Raw genomic sequence first — 20,208 nt, forward strand, 5'->3', positions numbered from 1 at the left:
TCACTGGAAATGAGAAGGTCCAGGAGAAAATCACATCAAACCTGAATTTAAAATTAATTGATTTAATTATTCCTAAAAGCCATCTTTGTGATCATTATCTAGTAGACATTTTAATATTACTTGAGTTGGTAATTCTATGACTTCCACTGAAATGAGAAACCTTTCCTAATATGAAATATTCTGTAATATCACTTACGATAAACCTCTCTCTGTAGGCAATCACTATATCTAAGTATATGCTTCTTTTTCTAGTCTTTTTTTTTTCTCTCCAGATCTTTCTGGAACAACCTTTGTTCTCTTTACCTTTTCAAAACTCTTTTTCTTAAAATCCATTCAGTAAACATCTGCACAACTTGCTGTAGAAGTTGAAGTTGAACAAGAGATTACTGAGATACTTCAAATAGGTTGGTTCGGATTTGCCATCTTGATTTTTACAAGGCCAGTGAAGAATATACCCAGTTAATTAACTTTATCAAAGATCTCATTTCAAATAATCTAGGTGGATACACAAGACAGGGACACAAGACAGATTCCTACAGGTATACAGCATGGTTTTGAATTTTGCTCAGTTGCTTGTTTGTTTTTTATAATGCCAAACAGCAAAGCTATATTTCTCCCAGAATAACAACAACAAAAAGATGCCCATTTAGTCAAAGAGACATTTACTTCTTAACCTTCACTCACCCTGAGCTTCCTTCAAGAATATCTTGTCTAATCTTCCTCGGTGGCATAAAGATGATTGAATTTACCCGAGCCTGGGGGAAAAATCCATTATTTCAAATCCTTCTGTGAGTTAAGAAACTAACCCAATCCATTGCCGTCAAGTCGAATTCCAACTCACAGAAATCCTACAGGACAGAGCAGAGCTGCCCCGTAGGGTTTCCATAAATCTCTACAGAAGCAGACTGCCGCATCTTTCTCCCGTGGTGAAACAAAATGTCTTTTGGGCAGCCCTAAAGGTGTACTGCCCACAAGTCCCTTCCAAAAAGAACTTGTCCTTGAGGATCTGCTTCAACTTTAAGACCACCGGCTCTTCCATGGCAGCCCCCACCCAGTGACTGACCTTGGCCAGGGTCCTAGGGCCTGGTCCTTTCTGCCCAATGCTGTCTCCTCTATCAGGCAATCTTTGCTCAGGAGCTCCTGGTTAGGTTGATGGGCGCAGCAGCCTGAGGCTCTCCCTGCCCCACTGCCATCTTTAATTTTTCCTGGGTGTTATTCCTCCTCCCCCAAAAACTTCTTGTACTCCTAACTCCATCTCAGCATCTGCTTCCCAGAGGATCCAAATGACAAACACCACCCATCTTATGTATTTTTCTAGGATCTCAGAGTGGCCTAATGCTTATAGTAATAGCTACTACTTGTTGACTGATTAATATGTACCAGTTGTCTTATGCCTATGGTTTCACATAATCCTCCCAATTACACTAGCAAAGAGGTATACAGTTACTGTCACTATTCCAATTTTTCTAAGAGGAAATAAATGGATACTCAGAGAGATGAAATAACTTACCCCAAGGTCTCAGAGCTAGTAAACCTAGACTCAAACCCAGAGCCCAAGCTTCTGGAACCACGAGACACTAGTGCTCTGGTCAGTGCCCAATTAAGGCCATGGAGGCAGGATCGAGTCTGCAGCTGCTGCTCCTGCACCCCCGCAGCCAGGCACAAAGCAAGTCCTCAATTCAAGGCATGGTGAACGGAACCAACCTGACCAGGTCTACAGGGAACACAGAGAGGTGAAATTACCTGGTAGAGAGACAAGGGCAAAACAAGTTTTCTTCTGGCATATGATGTGTATATCTATAAGGAAGGAGGGAAAGGTGAAAGGGGAAGATTTACTTAAAAATATTATTCATACTACAGATACTTTCATGTATATTTCTCTACCTTTTCCCTGAAATCTAATGGTACATTAAATTAAAATATTATTTTTAAAAAGGTAATCATTAAGTAAAAGTTGATCAATGAACTGAAAATCTGAGAAGTAAAAGCTGTTATCATGCAGCTTGTTCACATATGAAGACTTTTATTCCACAAATTACCATTTTATTTTCAAATGACTACCAATTCTTCCATAAACTTAGGGAGATGGTGTGTATTCCTTAAGCCTTCCTCAAATAAAAGAGATATCATTCAATGTGTAGTGTTTACTCTGTGCTATAAATTGGAACCATTTATCTTCTGTTCTTGGAGATACTGAATTTTCTTTCCTGTAAAAATATATCAGCCTGAATAATGTGTACATTTGGCAGGCATGCGAGTCTTTTTTTTTAACTCTTCATTCTTACAATGTGGTTTAAGAGCTCCAATAATACCGATCACGCGCACAAAAAAAATCTTAGCTCTATTCTGTATTTAATGAATGTGTGAACAGAGTAGAAGAGTATGATATTTTTTCGTTATCAGCAGTAGCAATTTTCAAATATATGCCCATATTTGGACTAACTCTGGAAAGAAAAAAAAGCTACGCCAGTAGCCACTTTGAACTTCCCATGTACCAAGTGCTCATCATTAATAATAATTAATGATAATAATAATAGCTCAACATACATTATTAAAATAAGTACTATTATTATATAAATATTCATCACTATGTTTCCAGTGCCTACCACTACCTGGCACAAAATAAAATAACTCCAGTACTTGCAGTCACCACCCATCTGTCAGTTTGTTGTACTGTGGTGGCTTGTGTGTTGCTATGATGTTGGAAGCTATGCCACCAGTTTTTCAAATACCAGCAGAACCATCCATGATGCCCAGACTAGGAAGAAAGACCTGGAAATCTACTTACAAAAATTGTTGTTGTTACTGGACTAAACCAAAGCTAAGAAGTTTCCTCAATACAATCAAATACTTTGAGAGACAGAGAAGCAGGGGTAGGGGTCTAGGGACCATGCTTTCAGGGGACATCTAGGTCAATTTGCATAACAAAGCTTATTAAGAAAATGTTCTGCATCCTACTTTGGTGAGTGGCGTCTGGGGTCTTAAAGCTAGGGAGCAGCCATCTAAGATGCATCAATCGGTCCCAACCACCTGGAGTAAAGGAGAACGAAGAACACCAAAGACACAAGGAAAGTAATAGCCCAAGAGACAGAAAGGGCCACAGAGACCATTGACTTCATCAGCCTGAGACCAGAAGAACATGGTGCCCGGCTACCACCATGACTGCCCTGACAGGGAACACAACAGAGAGCCCCTGATGGAGCAGGAGAAAAGTCAGGTGCAGAACTCAAATACTAGTAAAAAGACCAGACTTAATGGTCTGACTGAGACTGGAGGTACCCTAGGAAGCATGGCCCCTGGACTCTCTATCAGCCCAGAAATAAAACAATTTCCAAGGCCAACTCTTCAGACAGGGATTGGACTGGACTGTGGGACATAAAGTGATACTCGAGAAGAGTGTGCCTCTTAGTCAAGTACATACAAGAGACCAAAGGGGCAGCTTCTGTCCAGAGGTGAGAAGGGAAGGCAGAGAGGGTTAGGAGCTGGTTGAATGGACATGGGGAATCAGGGGCTGAAAGGAGGAGCGTGCTGTTGCAGAATGGGGTGAGCAATTAGGGTCACATAACAATGTATGTATAAAATTTTGTATGGGAGACTAACTTGAAATGTAAACTTCATTTAAACTACAACAATAAAAAAAATTAAGAAAATTTGTTGTTAGGTGCTGTTGAGTCAGTTCCAACTCATAGCGACCCTATGTACAACAGAACGACATACTGCCCAGTCCTGCGCCATCCTCAAAATCATTGTTATGCTTGAGCCCACTGTTGCAGCCACTGTGTCAATCCATCTCATTGAGAATTTTCCTCTTTTTCGCTGACCCTCCACTTCACCAAGCATGCCAATGAAAACCTTTTGGATCACAACAGAACACTGTCCAACTCACTTGCTTTGGACACGTCATCAGGAGGGATCAGTCACTGGAGGAGGACATCATGCTTGGTGAAGTAGAGGGCCAGTGAGGGCGAGGGAGACCCTCAGTGAGATGAACTGGCACAAGAGCCACAACTATAAACTCAAACATGCTGGCAATCATAAGGATGACGCAGGACCAGGCAACGTTTCACTCTGATGTACACAGGGTCATCATGAGTTGGAGTCAACTCAACGGCAGCTAGCTATCTCTAATCCTTGTAGAGCTTTTGTAAGGGCACTAGTATTGTCTCCTTTCACAGATGAAGAAACTGCTTCACAGAGGTGAAGGACCTTTCTGAGGCTACACAGCTGCTCAGCCATGGGCAGGAATCTGGGCTCAGGCCTACCCCTGAACCACCGCTGACATGGTAATTCATGCCCAATGCTGGGATGATTGGCCTTCTTACCTGCCACTGACTCAACTGTGAGCTACCTGAGGGTAGGGATTCAACCTATCAGTGCATATGACCCAAGTGGTCACTCTACTTTCTTCTCTTCTTCCTCCTTGATATACTTCCTTCCTCTGCCTTTCAGGCCACCCCCATTTGCCTGGTTTTCCTCCTACCCTTCTGGCCACCCTCTCTCAGTCTCCACTGCTGGTTTGACCCAAGGCCAGGGTGCCCAAGGCTCAGCCCCTGGACCTCTTCTATTCTCTTGTAGACAACATATAGTTGAATCATGTTTGGTTTTTTTTGTTTTGTTTTCAGTCCAGTCTCCCATCTCTGTCTTTTAATTGGTATATTTAGACCATTTACATTTAATTACTGATATGTTAGGGCTTAAGTCTGCCATTTTATTATTTTTTTGTTTGTTCCCTCTTTCTTGTTCCTCTGTTACCCTTTTCTTGCCTTCCTGTGGGTTACTTTACATTTTTAGAATTCCATTTTATCTATAGTGTTTTTTAGTATATCTCTTTGTTTTAGTGGCTGCTCTGGGTATTACAATATACATACGTAATTTATCACAGACTACTGATACCAACATTTTACCATTTCAAGTAAAGCACAGAAACTTTACTTCCATTTAGGTCCCTTTATATCTTCCCTACTTTTTAAATATAATTTTCTTGTATTTTACCTCTATACACATTGAACACCATGCAAGATGATGTTATAATTTTTGCTTCGTCAAACATATTTGAAAAAACTAATGAGAAAGATGATCTACCATACATACCCCTATTTTCAACTATTCCACTGTTTTTTCCTTTCTGAAGTTTCAAGCCTCCTTCTGTTTATCATTTCCTTTCTGTTTAAAGAACTTCCTTTAGCCACTAAGGGTAGGTCTGCTATCAACAAATTATCTTAGTTTTCCTTCATCTGAAAATGTTATTTCCTTCCCCTTCATTCCTGAAGAATATTTTTGCCAGATACAGAATTCGGGGTTAACTATTCTTTTCTTTCAGCACTTGAAAAAATGTTGTGCCACTTCTTTCTAGACACCATGGTTTCAGATAAGAAATACACTGTCATTCAAAATCATTCTTCCCCTATAGGCAATGTGTCGTTTCTCTCTCACTGCTTTCAAGATTTTTTCTTTGTCTTTAGTTTTTAGAAGTTTGGTTATGATGTGTCTTGGCATGGATTTCTTTGGGTTTATTCTGTTTGAGTTTTGCTCAGCCTCTTGACTCTGTAGGTTTCACCAAATTTGGAGAGTTTTCAGCAATTATTTAACTTTTTTTTTTTTTTTTTTTTTTTAGCCTCAAACTCTCTCTTTTCTTTCTGGGACTCTAATGACATATATGTTAGATCTTACACTATTGTCCCACAGGTCTCCAAGGCTCTGCTCATTTTTCCACCCAGACTATCTTCTCTCTGTTATTCAGATAGGGTAAATTTTATTGATGAGTCTTCAAGTACACTGGTTCTTTCCTTTGTCATCTCTAATCTATTATTTAGCTCATCCAGTGAGATTTTTATTTCAGTTATTGTATTTCCTCAGTTCTGTAATTTCTATTCGGCTTTTTTATATCTTCTAGTTATTTGCTGGGCTTTTCTAATTTTTCATTTGTTTCAAGGGTATTTTTACTTGCTCATTAAAGCATTTTTATGATGGCCGCTTTAAAAATCTCTGTCTTCTTTGTGTTGATATCTGTTGGTTGTCTTTTGTCATCCAAGTTGAGATTGTCCTGGTTCTTGGTATGAGAAGTGGTTTTTTACTGTATCCTGGACATATGGGCTACTATGTTATGAGACTCTATATCCTACGTAAATTTTAGCAGGCAGTCATCCTGTTTAGATTAAACATGCAAGTCCTGGTCTACTTTTGTGAAGTGTGGTTCCAATGAAAATTTAGTTTCCAGAGCCCTTGCAGTGCTATTCTGGTCTACTTTATTTGTATTACGTAGAGGTCACTCTGAAAACGTGGGTGGTATTCCACACTGGAGCTCTATTTGCAAACTTCTTCTCATGAGATTTATGTGCAGGTTGGTCAAGAATTTGCCTAGGATTTCCTATACAGGTCTAATGAATCCCTTTCTCCAGCTCCCTCCTCTACAAGATCTTCCCCATTCTCTACTAGAGAGAGTGAGGGGGGCCTCTCACCACTGACAAGCCAAGGGTAGGGGAATGGAAGTCCAGGCCCCCCATTTGGTCTTTCCACTGACAACATGTTGGCAGAAAAGGAGAGAGCTGCCATGGGTCATCTGGTGCCACCAGCTAGGGTAGAGAAGTCCAGATTCCCCACTTGGACTCTACTGACAACCTGCCAAAGAAAAAGAGGAGCATCACCCCAGGCCATTTGTTATCTGTATTTTAAGCCACAAACTTAGTGATGTAAATCAACACACACATATTATCACATAGTTCTACAGATCAAAAGTCTGAATGAGCTCAGCTGGTTCTCTGCTCAGGGTCTCACAAGGCCAATTATCAAGGTGTCAGATGAACTGGGCTCTTATCTGGAGACTCAAGGGAAGAATCCACTTCCAAGCTCATTCAGGTTGTTAGCAGAATCTAGTTCCTTGTGGCTGTAGGTCTGAGGTCTCCATTTCCTTGCTGGCTTCCAGCTAGGTCCACTCTCTGTTCCTACAGGCTACCACATTCCTTCCCACAAAACCCCTCCATCTTCAAAGCAGCAAGGGCACATCAAGTCCCTCTCATGCTTCGAATCCTCTTCTGCCACCAGGCAGAGGAAGCCCTCTGCTTATTTAAGACTCATATGATAAGATTTGGCCCACCTGGATAAGCTTTGTTTTTTAATGTCATCTCATCACTTTCACGGTTTCTGGGGATTTGACAGTGGAATTTTGGGGGCCATTCCTAAAACTTCTTCCAGGTAGGGGGTGGGATGGAGTTCATTTTTAATCCAGTGGTTCTGCAATTAGAATGTATTAATTCTAATGGACTCAAATTGAACACTGTATACATATAACTATGTTCTTTATGTATTTGTAGTAAACATGCTTTTTTTTTAAACAATTTCCAACATGATTTTCTTTCCTTTTATAGATACTTCAAGTGTTTAAGTACAAAGTTATTTTTAAGAAATAGCACCATAATATTTTCAAATATAGAACTACAGGTCACAGACTACCAATCCACGTTTTTGAGAAAAGATAAAACATAATATGCTGCTGCCCTGTCAGTACGATTGCATAACAGGATACCCAAATGTTATCAAGCAACAGAACTGTCTAAACTTCTAAAAATATTCCAAGGTCCCTAACCCAACTCCCGCCCCCACCTCCAAATTCATCTAGTATTCCTGGAGCAGGACCAGGCTTGAGACCCATTGGCATGGAGTCCCCTGTGGGAGTCCCACACTACACAAGTTTAAACATCCAGTAATAATCATGGCAATGTCCTAGATGGTTTAGATTTTGATCTGCTAGAAAGCTGGAGGTTGAAACACATGATCTCAAAGTCTCTTTCTAAGCTAAGATTTGATAATCCTGTCATTAAGAAAAGATTCTATTATCCATAATCACCATAATCAACCAGGTCAGGGGACTAAAACTCACTGGGGTCACAGCTTTCCCTGAGTCACAAGACCCACCACACTTCCTGCACTGCAACTGTTACAAAGCCTGAGGAATCCGCCAAGTGGTGCAGACTCTTACTGGTTACACACGTGTCCTTAATCACTCCAGACTCTTCTTGTAGTTATTTCTCACAATGGTGCCTAACAGGTTCAAGCTTTTAGCTTTAGGAAGTTGCTTTTCCTGAAAGAAAGCTATATATTTAAAGTTTAAAGAATAATCTGAGCTGAAACTGGTTGCCTTCAATGGCTCCATGGATGGGGAACAACTGTATAGTCACACACCTGGATTATTTACCACTGATGGAAAAGGCAGTGGAGCTCCTTCTTCAAAGCATATCCTGAACACTGTAAAATGACAAGTCTGCTTACAAATTAGTAAAATGTAAAATTTTCCCTAATTGCCTTCCTTACTTTCAGAATTTGTAGAAAACATCGTACAAGCCCATAAATCCAGGCAAAAGTTGCTCTTTTGAGTTAAAACAGTCAAATTTTGAAGAGTATTCTTTAAAATTCAGAAAATAAATTAACAACCATGAAGCCACCTGAGTGGTCACACACTAGGGAAAGGCATAATGCAGCAGGCAATAATGGTGAGGGGCTTGATCCCATCAGAACAATGCGAACACTCAGACAATGCTGCCTGTGTGAGTTCACATTTTAGAGCAAGTCGGCCCTGGTTCAAATGTTCTCACTGCTCCTCACTAGCTTTTGTGACCAATGGTAAGTCTTTTAACCTTGAGATGTCTCAGTTACTTCTGAAAAATGGACATGATAAAAATAGTACCTACCTCATAGGGTGGTATAAGGATTTAAGGAGAAAAACATGAAGGGCTTAGTCTTCTTCTTGCCTAGTATGTAGTACGTGCTCAATAAATTTTGGTCATTGGACACAAACACAATCAGATATATGCACAATGCCAGACATATGGTAAGCCTTAAATAAAACGTAGCCATTATTACTCCATACAGTAATACAGCAATCAGGGCCAAAAAAAATAAAATAAAATAACTGTAGGTTCTTTCACATGTTCTAACAGATTTGCCTGATGAGTCCTGTCAGAACCTTCTCAAGTGCCATTTTAACCAGGAACAGTTATACAACCATCTTTGCAGAACAACGTCTAACACATGCTCTCCATAGTCCTGAACGACTGAAGGCCAGGCCACAGGAGCTCAAGTCATCATCCTGTGGGAGAAGTTACATTGTGACAATACAATACTCAAGTCAATGTGCCTCGCTTGTGCTTATATCCCCTGGTGCCTAGCACCTAGGAGACACCCGGTGAATGTTTACTCAATGAGGAGAGCAGATCCACACACACTCAAGCAGGTCAAGACTAAATCAATGTTGTGAGCAAGAAGAGGCTCTCCCATTATAAAATACACCTGCAAAATTCCTGCTACCTTTGCAAGAAAGACAAATATCTTGAAAATGATCATTAGTATTACTCACAAAATTAATGGCCCTTGGGTTGGAAAAAAAGTGAAATTTGATAAACAGAGATCTACTGGAGGGTCTCTGCATACAGAATAAGCAGCTGAAAATGTCTGCTTTATGACACTTGTTGAAGTAAATTTGTGATTCTTTCTTAAATTAAGAACAGCAAAGTAGCAGCAAGCTTTATCTCAGAGTGGTGCAAGTATGCAAACTACTGGGCTTCCACCTCACTAATTAAAACAACAACAAACAAACCTGTATTCGCCCACCATTTTACACAAATACAGCCTCTTGCCAAGAGTTTGTTTAAAAACAAAAAAGTTCAGAATACGCCAAAGAGATACATAAAACACCTAGCAAATGAAGCTGAGGCAACAGGGAAACCAAGCTGAAATCTGTTAACGCTCAGCATATGACATGTAAGCTACAAGTAAGCACACTCACCCCAACACTGGTGCACGCAGTGTGTCAAATGTATTTTTACCTAACATACATCAACAGGCAGAGCAAACAGCTCACTTCCTCACAGACAGTGTCAGATCAACTTAAAGATCAACAAGCCGATTCTTTAACCCCCTACCGCAGTTTCCTGCTTTCCACACGTCTATTTGTGAGCCACAACTGTGGAACGCCTGGGTCCTGTTGCGCTTTATCCTATACTCCCCCACCCCCCACCCAAAGCAGACGACACATGCGTATCAGCCCAAGCTATAGCTCTGAGGCTTTTTCTTTCTGAAATTCATTTGGCTGGCCATTTAGAAATACAGGTCTATGGCTCCATGTCAGGAGAACCCAGAAAAAGACTGCTGTTAAGTCCTTTGCTTGACAAAAGTACACGGTTATCTGGATCTGAGGGTAAGGTTCAAAAAGAAAGACATCGCTAATTAATCCAACATGTAAAAATGAACCCCTGTGTAAAAGAACGTATATCTGCCTAATGTCTTTCAGTCTTCTGTAGCAGTCTGAGGTCCCAGAAGGGCAGCCATCTTATTTTCTTAAATAAACGTCTTGGAGGATTCATCCCAGTACCGCCTATTATTATACCCCATATTATGGTCTGTTCCCCAAAAAATCCAAAACTTGGAAATTAGGCAGAGAAGATGATCATGTGACCTTCTAATGCCATGCCAATGTGCTTGCTAATAAGCCCCTGGGAAGGTCATCTGATTCTCTCTGGAAATGTAACTTGATTTAACTAACAATTTATGAGGGCCTACATACTTCACAACCCTGTAAAGTCAGAGGTTAACATGGAGAAAAATGATGAGGTATGTTGCTCTTTTTTTCTTTTCTGATAGAGATGATAACCCCAAAGGTGATGTTTTTATTGTCCTCTAAAACATTAACCGGTTTTGAATCTAATTTAGCAATCTTAATTTAAGCATTCCTTTTTCCACTGATGTTTTATCTGTTACTCATATCCTCATTGAATCAGTTGTTATTCTGCTAGTTCCTCCATTCAATGAGTTGGATAAAACTTTGACACACGCTTACTATCTATTGGTATATTTTTAACAATTTCAGAATTAGCCTTTGATAGTTCACAGGCCTGACGATCAAATCAGCCTTGGGAGATGGAGTCTTGGACTTCAGGGCTTCTTACCTGCCACACTCATAGGGCAGCTACACAAAGACAAGAAGATTCAGGCTGCCTGGCTCAGCTAGCTAGTGGGGCACAAATGAGGCTGAAGGCACAGGTGCACCCCCCCCCACACACACCCAAGAGGCCACAGCTTTAAACAAAGAAAAAAGTACACATGCCAAAGTGAGTGGGGGCAGCAATTCCACTCCTATGAAGATATCCACGAAGATATCCATAAGAAGACTTATATAAGAATGTTCAAAGCCTTTATTCATAAAAGACCAAAACTGGAAACAACCCAAATATCCGTCAAGAGGAAAATGGGTAAATTCTGACATATTCCTATAAGGGGAGCCTATACAGCAAGAACCAACCACTGATATATGTAACAACATTTTGATGGGTAAAGAAAGCTGGCCATGAACGAGCACATAGGGTATGATTCCATTCATGTGAAATCCAAGCACAGGCTAAACGAATCTATGATGCTAGATTAGCTAGAAGGAGGAGTACCTGGGCAATGGGGACGACTGGCAGAAGACACGATGGAGCTTTCTGGAGGGACAGAAATAGTATTGATCTGGATGGTGGTTACAGGGGTACATACTTATGTAAAAAATCATCAAGCCATACACTTATGCATTTTACTCTATGTAAATTATATCTTTAAAAATGAATTGATAAAAAAAGAGAGGGATAAAGAAAAATGTACCCCAAAAGAGTGGGTGAGGAGAGTGGTGGTGAGAAGAAAGAGGAGGAGGATTTAAAAAGACTCTTCTACATTTACAGTAAATAAATTAAATAAGAACCAACCAGTAATAAAAGTAAATAGTAAATAAAAGAAGAAGAGGGACAAACCCAAAAGGCCATGGAGCCTACCTGGGTACATCTATGTGCACCAATAAATCTCAGCCCGAGAGCTGGCGACGCATGAGTTGCCTGGTTATGTACGGGAATACAGGGGGCTGGCTGGTAATTTTCTCCTGAGAGACTGAGGCAATACAGAGTTAAAGGTGAATACTGAACCCCAACCCTTTGGCAGACCGCTCAAATTGGACATTGAATAACCCTGTGATAAATGAATCCAGACAATGCTTAAGGTAGGCTCTCTAACAATGGTATCATCACCATAAAGGCATGCAAATAAACGATGTGACTCCACAAGTTCGCCCAATACAGTTTGGGGTCAAATTACTCTTGAGCTAAATAAGACATATGTAAAACCTCTTTCAAAGCTGCAAACCTATGTCAATAGGACTATTATTACTTAAAGAAGTATTTTTCCGCTTTTAGAATTCACTATGGGAGTTTTCGTTATTGTTAAGTTCCACTGCATCCACCTACTGAATTTTCAATAATAGGCCTAAAACATTGCCAGTGGGTGAAGACTTGAGAATAGATTCAGCCACGTGAAAGAAGACAAGTTTCTTTTTCTGCCAAACGCAACAGCCACAAGTAGCGCAGCCTCAGCTGTGCGGTGTAACAGGCACCTCCCAGGAGCATGGCTGCCCCTCACTGGAAGTGCTCAAGCTGAGGTTGGATGACAACTGAATAGGCAAGAGCAGGGGAATCTGTGCCTGGGGGAGAGGGTCCATTCCTTTATCTGGAAACAAGAGCAGCGGCACACTGGGTAGGTGGCTGGCCACTGTGCTAAGAGACTTTCACGCCCTGTTTCATTTACTTCCAGAACAGCCCAAAGAGGTGGCCGGGCTCTCAAAAGCAAACAGATGGCACATTCAAACTAGTGTGAGGCGTAACTGGAGGCCTGGCGGTGCAGTGGTTAAGAGTTCGGCTGCTAACCAAAACGTCAGCAGGTCGAATCCACCAGTCACTCCTTGGAAACCCTACGGGACAATTCTATTCTGTCCTATAGGGTCGCTATGAGTCGGAATCAACTTGATGGCAACAGGTTTGATTTTTTGGTTTGGGTGGCACAATTAATAGAGGCTTTTACAAAATGGGTAGGGTGTAGCAAAACCCCAAGGTAGTAGTCAGGGCTAGAAACAAGGGAGCCTCTAGATCTGTAGGGGTGGTGGAGAGGGTGTGGAAGAAGGTGGACTTCACAGGAGCAGTGACCATTGAGAGGGGCCCAGCCAGCATGAGGCAACCCCACAGGCAGGGAGGCAGTGTGGTAAACCCCTGACCTCACTGCCCTCCCTCCCTCTGGCCGTGTCCAGCCAGGGCTCCCCTCGAGCCAAAGCCCATGGGAAGGCAGAGCAGGTGTAGAAGGGTGGAGAGTGCGCCTGGTGGGGGCAACGGGACCATGCTATCCCCATTTCACAGGCGAGGGAGTCCTCTGTTCCCTGGCACTTGGGGAGCAAGGAGGATAGCTGGGGTCCCAGAGCCCGAGTGAGCCCCTCCTGCACTGCTGTCCCTGCTCAAACACTTGAAGCACTCCAGCTACTACATCTGTCTGGTAGACTTAAAGCCCTGAGTAAATTCAGTATGTTTTGTAAGAACCTCCCAGCTCAGAAGTGTTCTGATTCTGTGTATTTGTGGTTTGGAATAAGGGGGCACGAAGCCAAAAAGACATGTTAAAGGCTTTCAAAACAGGGCAAAGCTGGAGCAGACGCCGTAGTCCCTTCCCTTTCCCAGTGTCCCCCTTTCTTTTTCCCACAGTCCTCCTATCTCAGTCCTTCTTCCTTCATGTCCACTCTGAGATTTGCCCCCTTTATCTTGAAAAAACCTTCCTTCCACACCCTAATCTGGCTCAATTTCAAGGATGGCCTTTTTCCAAAACAGGGCTTTTTGTTTGGAATTAACTCCCATTTACACATCAACAGTCTATCCCCATGGCCCAGATGTAATGCTTTCCTCCTCTTAGAACGGGAGAGCACTGCCAGGTTCAAGTGTTGTTAGGTGCTATCAAGTCGATTTTCAGCTCATAGCAACCCTATGTGACAGAGTAGAACTGCCCCATAGACTTTTCTAGGCTGTAATCTTCACCGGAGCAGATCACCAGGTCTCTTTCCGGTGGAGCCGCTGGGTGGGTTCAAACTGCCAACCTTTTAGTTAGCAGCTGAGTGCTTAACCATTGCACCACCAGGGCTCCTGGTTCAAGTGCAGTCCAAGAAAAAAGAGCGTATACTCCTATAACTACTTACAGAAAGCAGTGTTTATCGGCATATTACCAACAAAACCCTCCCCAGGTTTCTGCACACAAAAGAAAGAGAAGGAGAGAGGGAAGAAGGGAGACAGAGAGAAAGAAAGGTTAGCAGAATGGCCTTGAGGCAAGATCCTGTAGTAAGACTACACTGTGTTCTAATTAGTTCTTCTCTAGGGGTAAGGTAGAGGGCCCCGTGCAGTTCCTAGGGGATTGGAAGTCTGAAGTGTATCAACATTTTTCATCAATAACTCCTTTTCATAAAACCTTCCCACTTGGCCCTCAGGGGTCTTTTACGCGGGCTACCTGCTCCTTTGGGTGGCACAAACGGTTAAGCACTTGACTTCTCACAGAAAGGTTAGCAGTTCGAATCCACCCAGAGATGCCTCAGAAGAAAGGCTGGCAATCTGCTTCCAAAAGGTCACAGCCTTGAAAACCCTATGGACCAGTTCTACTCTGCACACATGGGTCACCATCAGTCAGAACTGGTTTTGGGTTTTTGTTTGTTTACCTACTTCTCTCAGCCCAACCTTCCTCACACCATCTGCCACCCTCAGCCACATTCCTCTTAAGGCTGGCACCACAGAGACAACACCAGGGGAACTGGGAATTTGTGCTTGTTTCTAAGAATGTCGCTCTTACTATTGAGAACAATCCATTTTTCTGTGGTGTCAGGTAGGAAGTTTATGGTACAGGGATTTTTTAGACCTGTTTGGTATCTCCCATGGAGAGCAGCCCCCAGGTGATCCCTTTTTACCCAACAGTGCAAACTATTATTTACTGATGTAGTAACGTAATGTATTAACATGAATCTTTCATATTTTTATAATTAAACCCTAGATGAATTCTGCAAAGGGCATAATTTTTAAAACCTTACTGATAAAGACAGGTTTTATTCAATGCTTCATGGACATAAAGGGGAAAGGGAGAAAAATATTCCTACCAAAAAGACAATATGAACACAAAAGGTGAAAAATATAGCATAATTTGAATTCCGCATTTAGTTGGATTGCTACTTAAGTGGTCAAAACTGAGTTTCACCTCCATTTTGCATGGAACGGAAAAGGGCAAAATTCTTTTAAACTATAAAGCAAATAAACAAGTATATAAATAAAACAATGTAACAAGCTTTGTATTCTTCTGGCATTTTTTACAAGTGATACAGTTTGGAAAGATACCATTCTAGACCTTAAAAAGTCAATTTCAAAACAGGTATGCCCAGATCTCAAAGGTAAAACCATATCCGCTCTTCTTGATAGAACACAGGAGGTCAAGCTGTCAAGGCATCCCCTAAGAGTGTCCCATGAAATCCATCCTCTGGTGACCCATGACCTTTGCACAGCAGACCCCACACAGGAGACAGGAAAAGAGTTTCGCTTTGTACTCACTCTTACAAAGTTGTCAGGGAACAAACCTCTCCTGCCATTGATCTGTCCCTCCCACCAGCCTCCATCCTCCTTCCTGATGTTGGTGATGATCTCACCCACGCTGATCGTCAGCTCATCGTCGTGCTGGGCCTGGTAGTCAAACTCCACTATGGCCTCCACTGAAAGGAACAGAAGAGAAAGAGCAACTTAGACTCAGATAATGGAGAAGTTTGAGGTCCAGCATCTATGAAGGCCAGTGAGGTCACAGGAGAGGGACTTCCCCTCTATGAGTACTCACAATAACCAGGCCACACACAACCACCCAATTTTGGTTAACCTGAGGCCTACAGCACAGAAACCACCAAGTGCTGCTCGCGGTCAGGCCCAGGTGGGGTGGTCTACAGGTCTGAAGGCCGGCAGGGGGTTCAGAGGGGAAACCACAAAATGACAGATGGCTAGCAGTGTTTGCCTCACCCAGAGGGAGCCCAGCATCATCTTCCCAAGCAGATAACAGACCTGAGTTTGGCTCTTGGGCCGCCTCCCTTGCCAATGCTAACTGTATGATGCTAACCTTTCTGGGCCTCAGTTCTGCAAAATGTAGACGATAATCAGCCCGACCCCACAGAGATAATACTCATCTCTCAGTCACAATGTGTGTAAAGACAGCTTGTGCAGAGGGTCTAGCTAGCCAAACCAATGTCTCAGACTACCTACACCAGAACAGATGAATTCTTAGGCAGCAATACCATTTTCCACTGTTTCCCCAATCTATGATAATCTGTAATACTTGGTAAAAGGTGGAAGCAACATATAAGGAGGATGGCTCTTCTTGTTTCCAGAATGCCTATGCAAATTAGCAGAGCTAGCCAATGCATGGACTGGTCAACTTACTCATAGACTGATTACTCAATTCATCTAGACTTTGGGCCTCTCCTTATTCCCACCTCAGTATAAACAAATCTCCTGACCTCCTTTTTCATTTGAAGCTCTGAATAAATGAATGAGTGATGAGGGAATATATACAAGGGTGGAGAAACTTAGGTAAAACCCAAAATGGTGAATTAGTAACTTGGAAGTTATGGTCAAAGAATGGTAGAGGAAAGGTTGAAGCTATTTGTTAAATAACATTTGTAGTCTGAATTAACCAAAATGTATTAAACCAGGCACCAAGTATGAGGTCAGGTTCTGTGGATGCAAAAATGAAAGAGATGGCGGGTCTTCACACTGAAAGTGCCTATAGTCAGCCCAGGAAGACAGGCAGACCAATGAGTACCTCTACAACAATGCAGCATCAAAGGCTTTCACAGAGGTATTTGTCAAGCACCACGGGATTGCAGATGAATGTGCAATTCGCACAAGCTCTATAAAGAATGCATATAAAAAACTAACTCAAAATGTTTCATTGACCTGAATTTAAGACTCAAAGTGTAAACCTTATAAGAAAGCATAGGAGAAAATCTTAGTGACCTTTGGTTTGGCAAAGATTTTTTAAAAGGAGGCAAAAATCACAAATCATTAAAAAAAAAAAAAAAAAAACCCTCAGTACATTGGGGTAGATTTTCCAGGACAAAGGCCTCCTGTCAAATGGGCATCATGGATAAATTATGGCTAAATTTCAAAAGCAACTTCAGTTCTGAAGGCCCTACCCACACAGACAGGTGTGCGCTTCCCTTCCTCTCATGGTGTCACTCAACAAGACAGTTCATAAGCAACTCAAAGTGGAATTTCTTTCCCTAGATCATTTTTTCATTCCAAAATTAGCTGGCTGACTCCAGTGTCAGGAATCTTGCTCAGGATGAAGTTGAGTTGTGAACATTCTAGTCACTTATCAGCAGAAAGGAGGCACATAAGCGCATAAACAAGGCAACCTTTTCAGACTTCTCCTGGTTCCTGACAAGTCTACAGGCAGAAACATTCCGATGTTCTTGTATAATGCTCTGCTCCCCAGCAGGTAGGGAGCCATCAAAACAATTGGAACCAGGTCAACTAAAAAACAGCCTTCTTCAAATGACCTAGACATTGATCTATTGAAGTTTTGCTTTATGAACTGAGGTTATGGTGACCACTGTTCATATGCCAGACAATTTTTCCTACATTATCTCATTTAATCTTCACAATGTTATGATGCCCTCCAAAGTGAGATACACCCACTTCAGGGATCCGCTGAAATGACGGGGGGATAATTATAACATCAATTCTTTTTTTTTTTTAATTTAAAAAACAGAAAAATTCAATGTCCCTAAGATTGCATTTACAGACAGACTGTAGCTGCTTCAGCCAGTCTCTAGGTCAGACAGGCAGGGGTCCCCCCCTCAAAGGGCAGGGGTCCCCCAAGGGGTAGGCAGCAGTATGTCAGCATGGAGCACTGCCACGGTACCACCTTCAGTACCATGGGACACCCTGCAGTTCTGTGATGCCTCCTGGCAAAACATATCCATGGATGTTCCCCCTTTTGACTAAAATAGCCCTCACTGAGCAGATGAGATTTGTGCAAAGAAAGTAGGGGTTGTAGACAAGACTCAATAGGAGGCCAAGTAAATAAAATGCAGTGCTGACACTTTGGGATTTCTTTGCCAGCCACACTGGGAGGTGAATACAATGAAAAGCCAATCAGATCTCAGAGGGAGATGGCCAAAAGTCTTGAAATTATCAGGACAATTTGTAATACGGGTTCACTTCCACCCTTGACGTAGTTGTAAATTACCTAATTATAGTATGGAACTATCAGGATTAACAAGATATTTTAAAACTATACTCCTAGAACAAGAAGACAATGTCTTCTTTTTCTACCAATGTCTAAAGTCATTCAATATTCAAACCTATATTTTTCAAAAGTTCACTAAACCTCATGATAAATGTACAGAAGCTTCTTCTTGATTTTCTAAATCTATTAGTATACTTATATATGTATATATATATATAAACTATACAAACATGTATTAGGAGATACTCAATTTTTTTAATAGCAAGTATTATATCTAAAAAAAAAAAAAAGAAATCGCTTGCAACACTGACCTAGGCTCCCCAAGGCTGATCTCATTAGTGCTTGGGGATGAAAGCTCATCGCTTTTCTGATGGGGAACATAAAGTCACGAGCAGAGTTGGGGAGCAGCACATGGGACATGCCCAGGGGAGAAGAGCAGAGATCAAGAAGGCTTCTAAGGAAGAAGATGGTGAAAGGGCCAATCTCACTGATGAACTAAAACTCTGTGTACTTTCAGGAACCCAGGACCCAACTGACTTCCTGAACACAGCCTTGTTTCTTCCTAAACTACAAGTCATGTTTTCTTGATTCTATAGTTGGGTTTTATCAAAGTAACACTGGAAGAGGACAAAAGAACCTGCTTCAAGAAGAATATGGTAATTCAAAACTACAATGAGATACCATCTCACCCCAACAAGGCTAGCATTAATCCAAAAAACACAAAATAATAAATGTTGGAGAGGTTGTGGAGAGACTGCCAACACTTACACACTGTCGGTGGGAAGGTAAAATGGTACAACCACTTTGGAAATCAATTTGGCACTTCCTTAAAGAGCTAGAAATAGAAGTACCATATGATCCAGCAATCCCACTTCCTTGGAATATATCCTAGAGAAATAAGAGCCATCACATGAATAGATATGTGCACACCCATGTTCACTGCAGCCTGTTCATGATAGCAAAAAGATGGAAACAACCTAGGTGCCCATCAATGGATGCATGGATAAACAAATTATGGTATATTCACACAATGGAATACTACACAATGATAAAGAACAATGGTGAATCCGTGAAACATAACATGGAGGAATATGAAGGGCATTATGCTGAGTGAATTTAGTCACAGAAGGACAAATATTGTATAAGACCACTATTATAAGAACTCAAGAAAAGGTTTAAACACAGAAGAAAACATTTTTTGATGGTTACAAGGGTGGGGAGGCAGGGAAAGGGTTATTCACTAACTAGATAGTAGATAAGAATTATCTTAGGTGAAGGGAAGGAAGCACACACTAGAGAGGAAGTCAGTATAACTGGACTAAACCAAAGCTAAGAAGTTTCCTGAATACAATCAAACACTTCAAGGGACAGAGTAGCAGGGGTAGGGGTCTGGGGACCATGGTTTCAGGGGACATCTAGGTCAACTGGCATAACAAAGTTTTTTAAGAAAATGTTCCGCATCCTACTTTGATGACTGGTGTCTGGGGTCTTAAAAGCTAGCGAGTGGCCATCTAAGATGCATCAACTGGTCCCAACCCACCTGGAGTAAAGGAGAATGAGTAACACCAAAGACATAAGAAAAGTACTAGCCCAAGAGACAGAAAGGGCCACATAAACCAGAGACTTCATCAGCCTGAGACCAGAAGAACTAGATGGTGCCTGGCTACCACCAATGACTGCCCTGACAGGGAGGACAACAGAGAGTCCCTGATGGAGCAGGAGAAAAGTGGGGTACAGAACTCCAATTCTAGTAAAAAGATCAGACGTAATGGTCTGATATTGGAGGAACCCCATAAAGCATGGCCCCCCGACTCTCTGTCAACCCAGAACTAAAACCGTTCCCGAGGCCAACTCTTCAGAAAAAGATTAGACTGGACTATGGGACATAAAATGATACAGGTGAAGAATGTGCTTCTTAGCTGAAGTAGATACACGAGACTAAATGAGCAGCTCCTGTCCGGAGGTGAGATGAGAAGGCAGAGAGGGTCAGGAGCTGGTTGAATGGATACAGGAAATCCGGGGTGGAAAGGAGGAGTGTGCTGTCACAGTATAGGGAGAGCAATTAGGGTCACATAACAATGTATGTATAAATTTTTGTATGAGAGACTAGCTTGAATT

At 41.8% G+C, this 20,208-nt stretch overlaps 1 protein-coding gene across 4 annotated transcripts in view; it reads right to left on the reverse strand.

Moving 5' to 3' along the window:
- Positions 1 to 20,208, reverse strand: part of SH3KBP1 (SH3 domain containing kinase binding protein 1) — a 407,394-nt gene that overhangs the window by 323,889 nt on the left and 63,297 nt on the right. For all 4 annotated transcript variants that reach the window (XM_023737269.1, XM_023737264.1, XM_023737265.1 and 1 more), the window contains exon 2: positions 15,408 to 15,565. In XM_023737269.1, coding sequence (XP_023593037.1) covers positions 15,408 to 15,565 — 158 coding nt within the window. The remainder of the gene's footprint in view (positions 1 to 15,407; positions 15,566 to 20,208) is intronic.

Source organism: Trichechus manatus, unplaced genomic scaffold (genome assembly GCF_000243295.1).
Source record: "Trichechus manatus latirostris isolate Lorelei unplaced genomic scaffold, TriManLat1.0 scaffold00100, whole genome shotgun sequence".
In the NCBI taxonomy this organism is placed as follows: domain Eukaryota; kingdom Metazoa; phylum Chordata; class Mammalia; order Sirenia; family Trichechidae; genus Trichechus; species Trichechus manatus.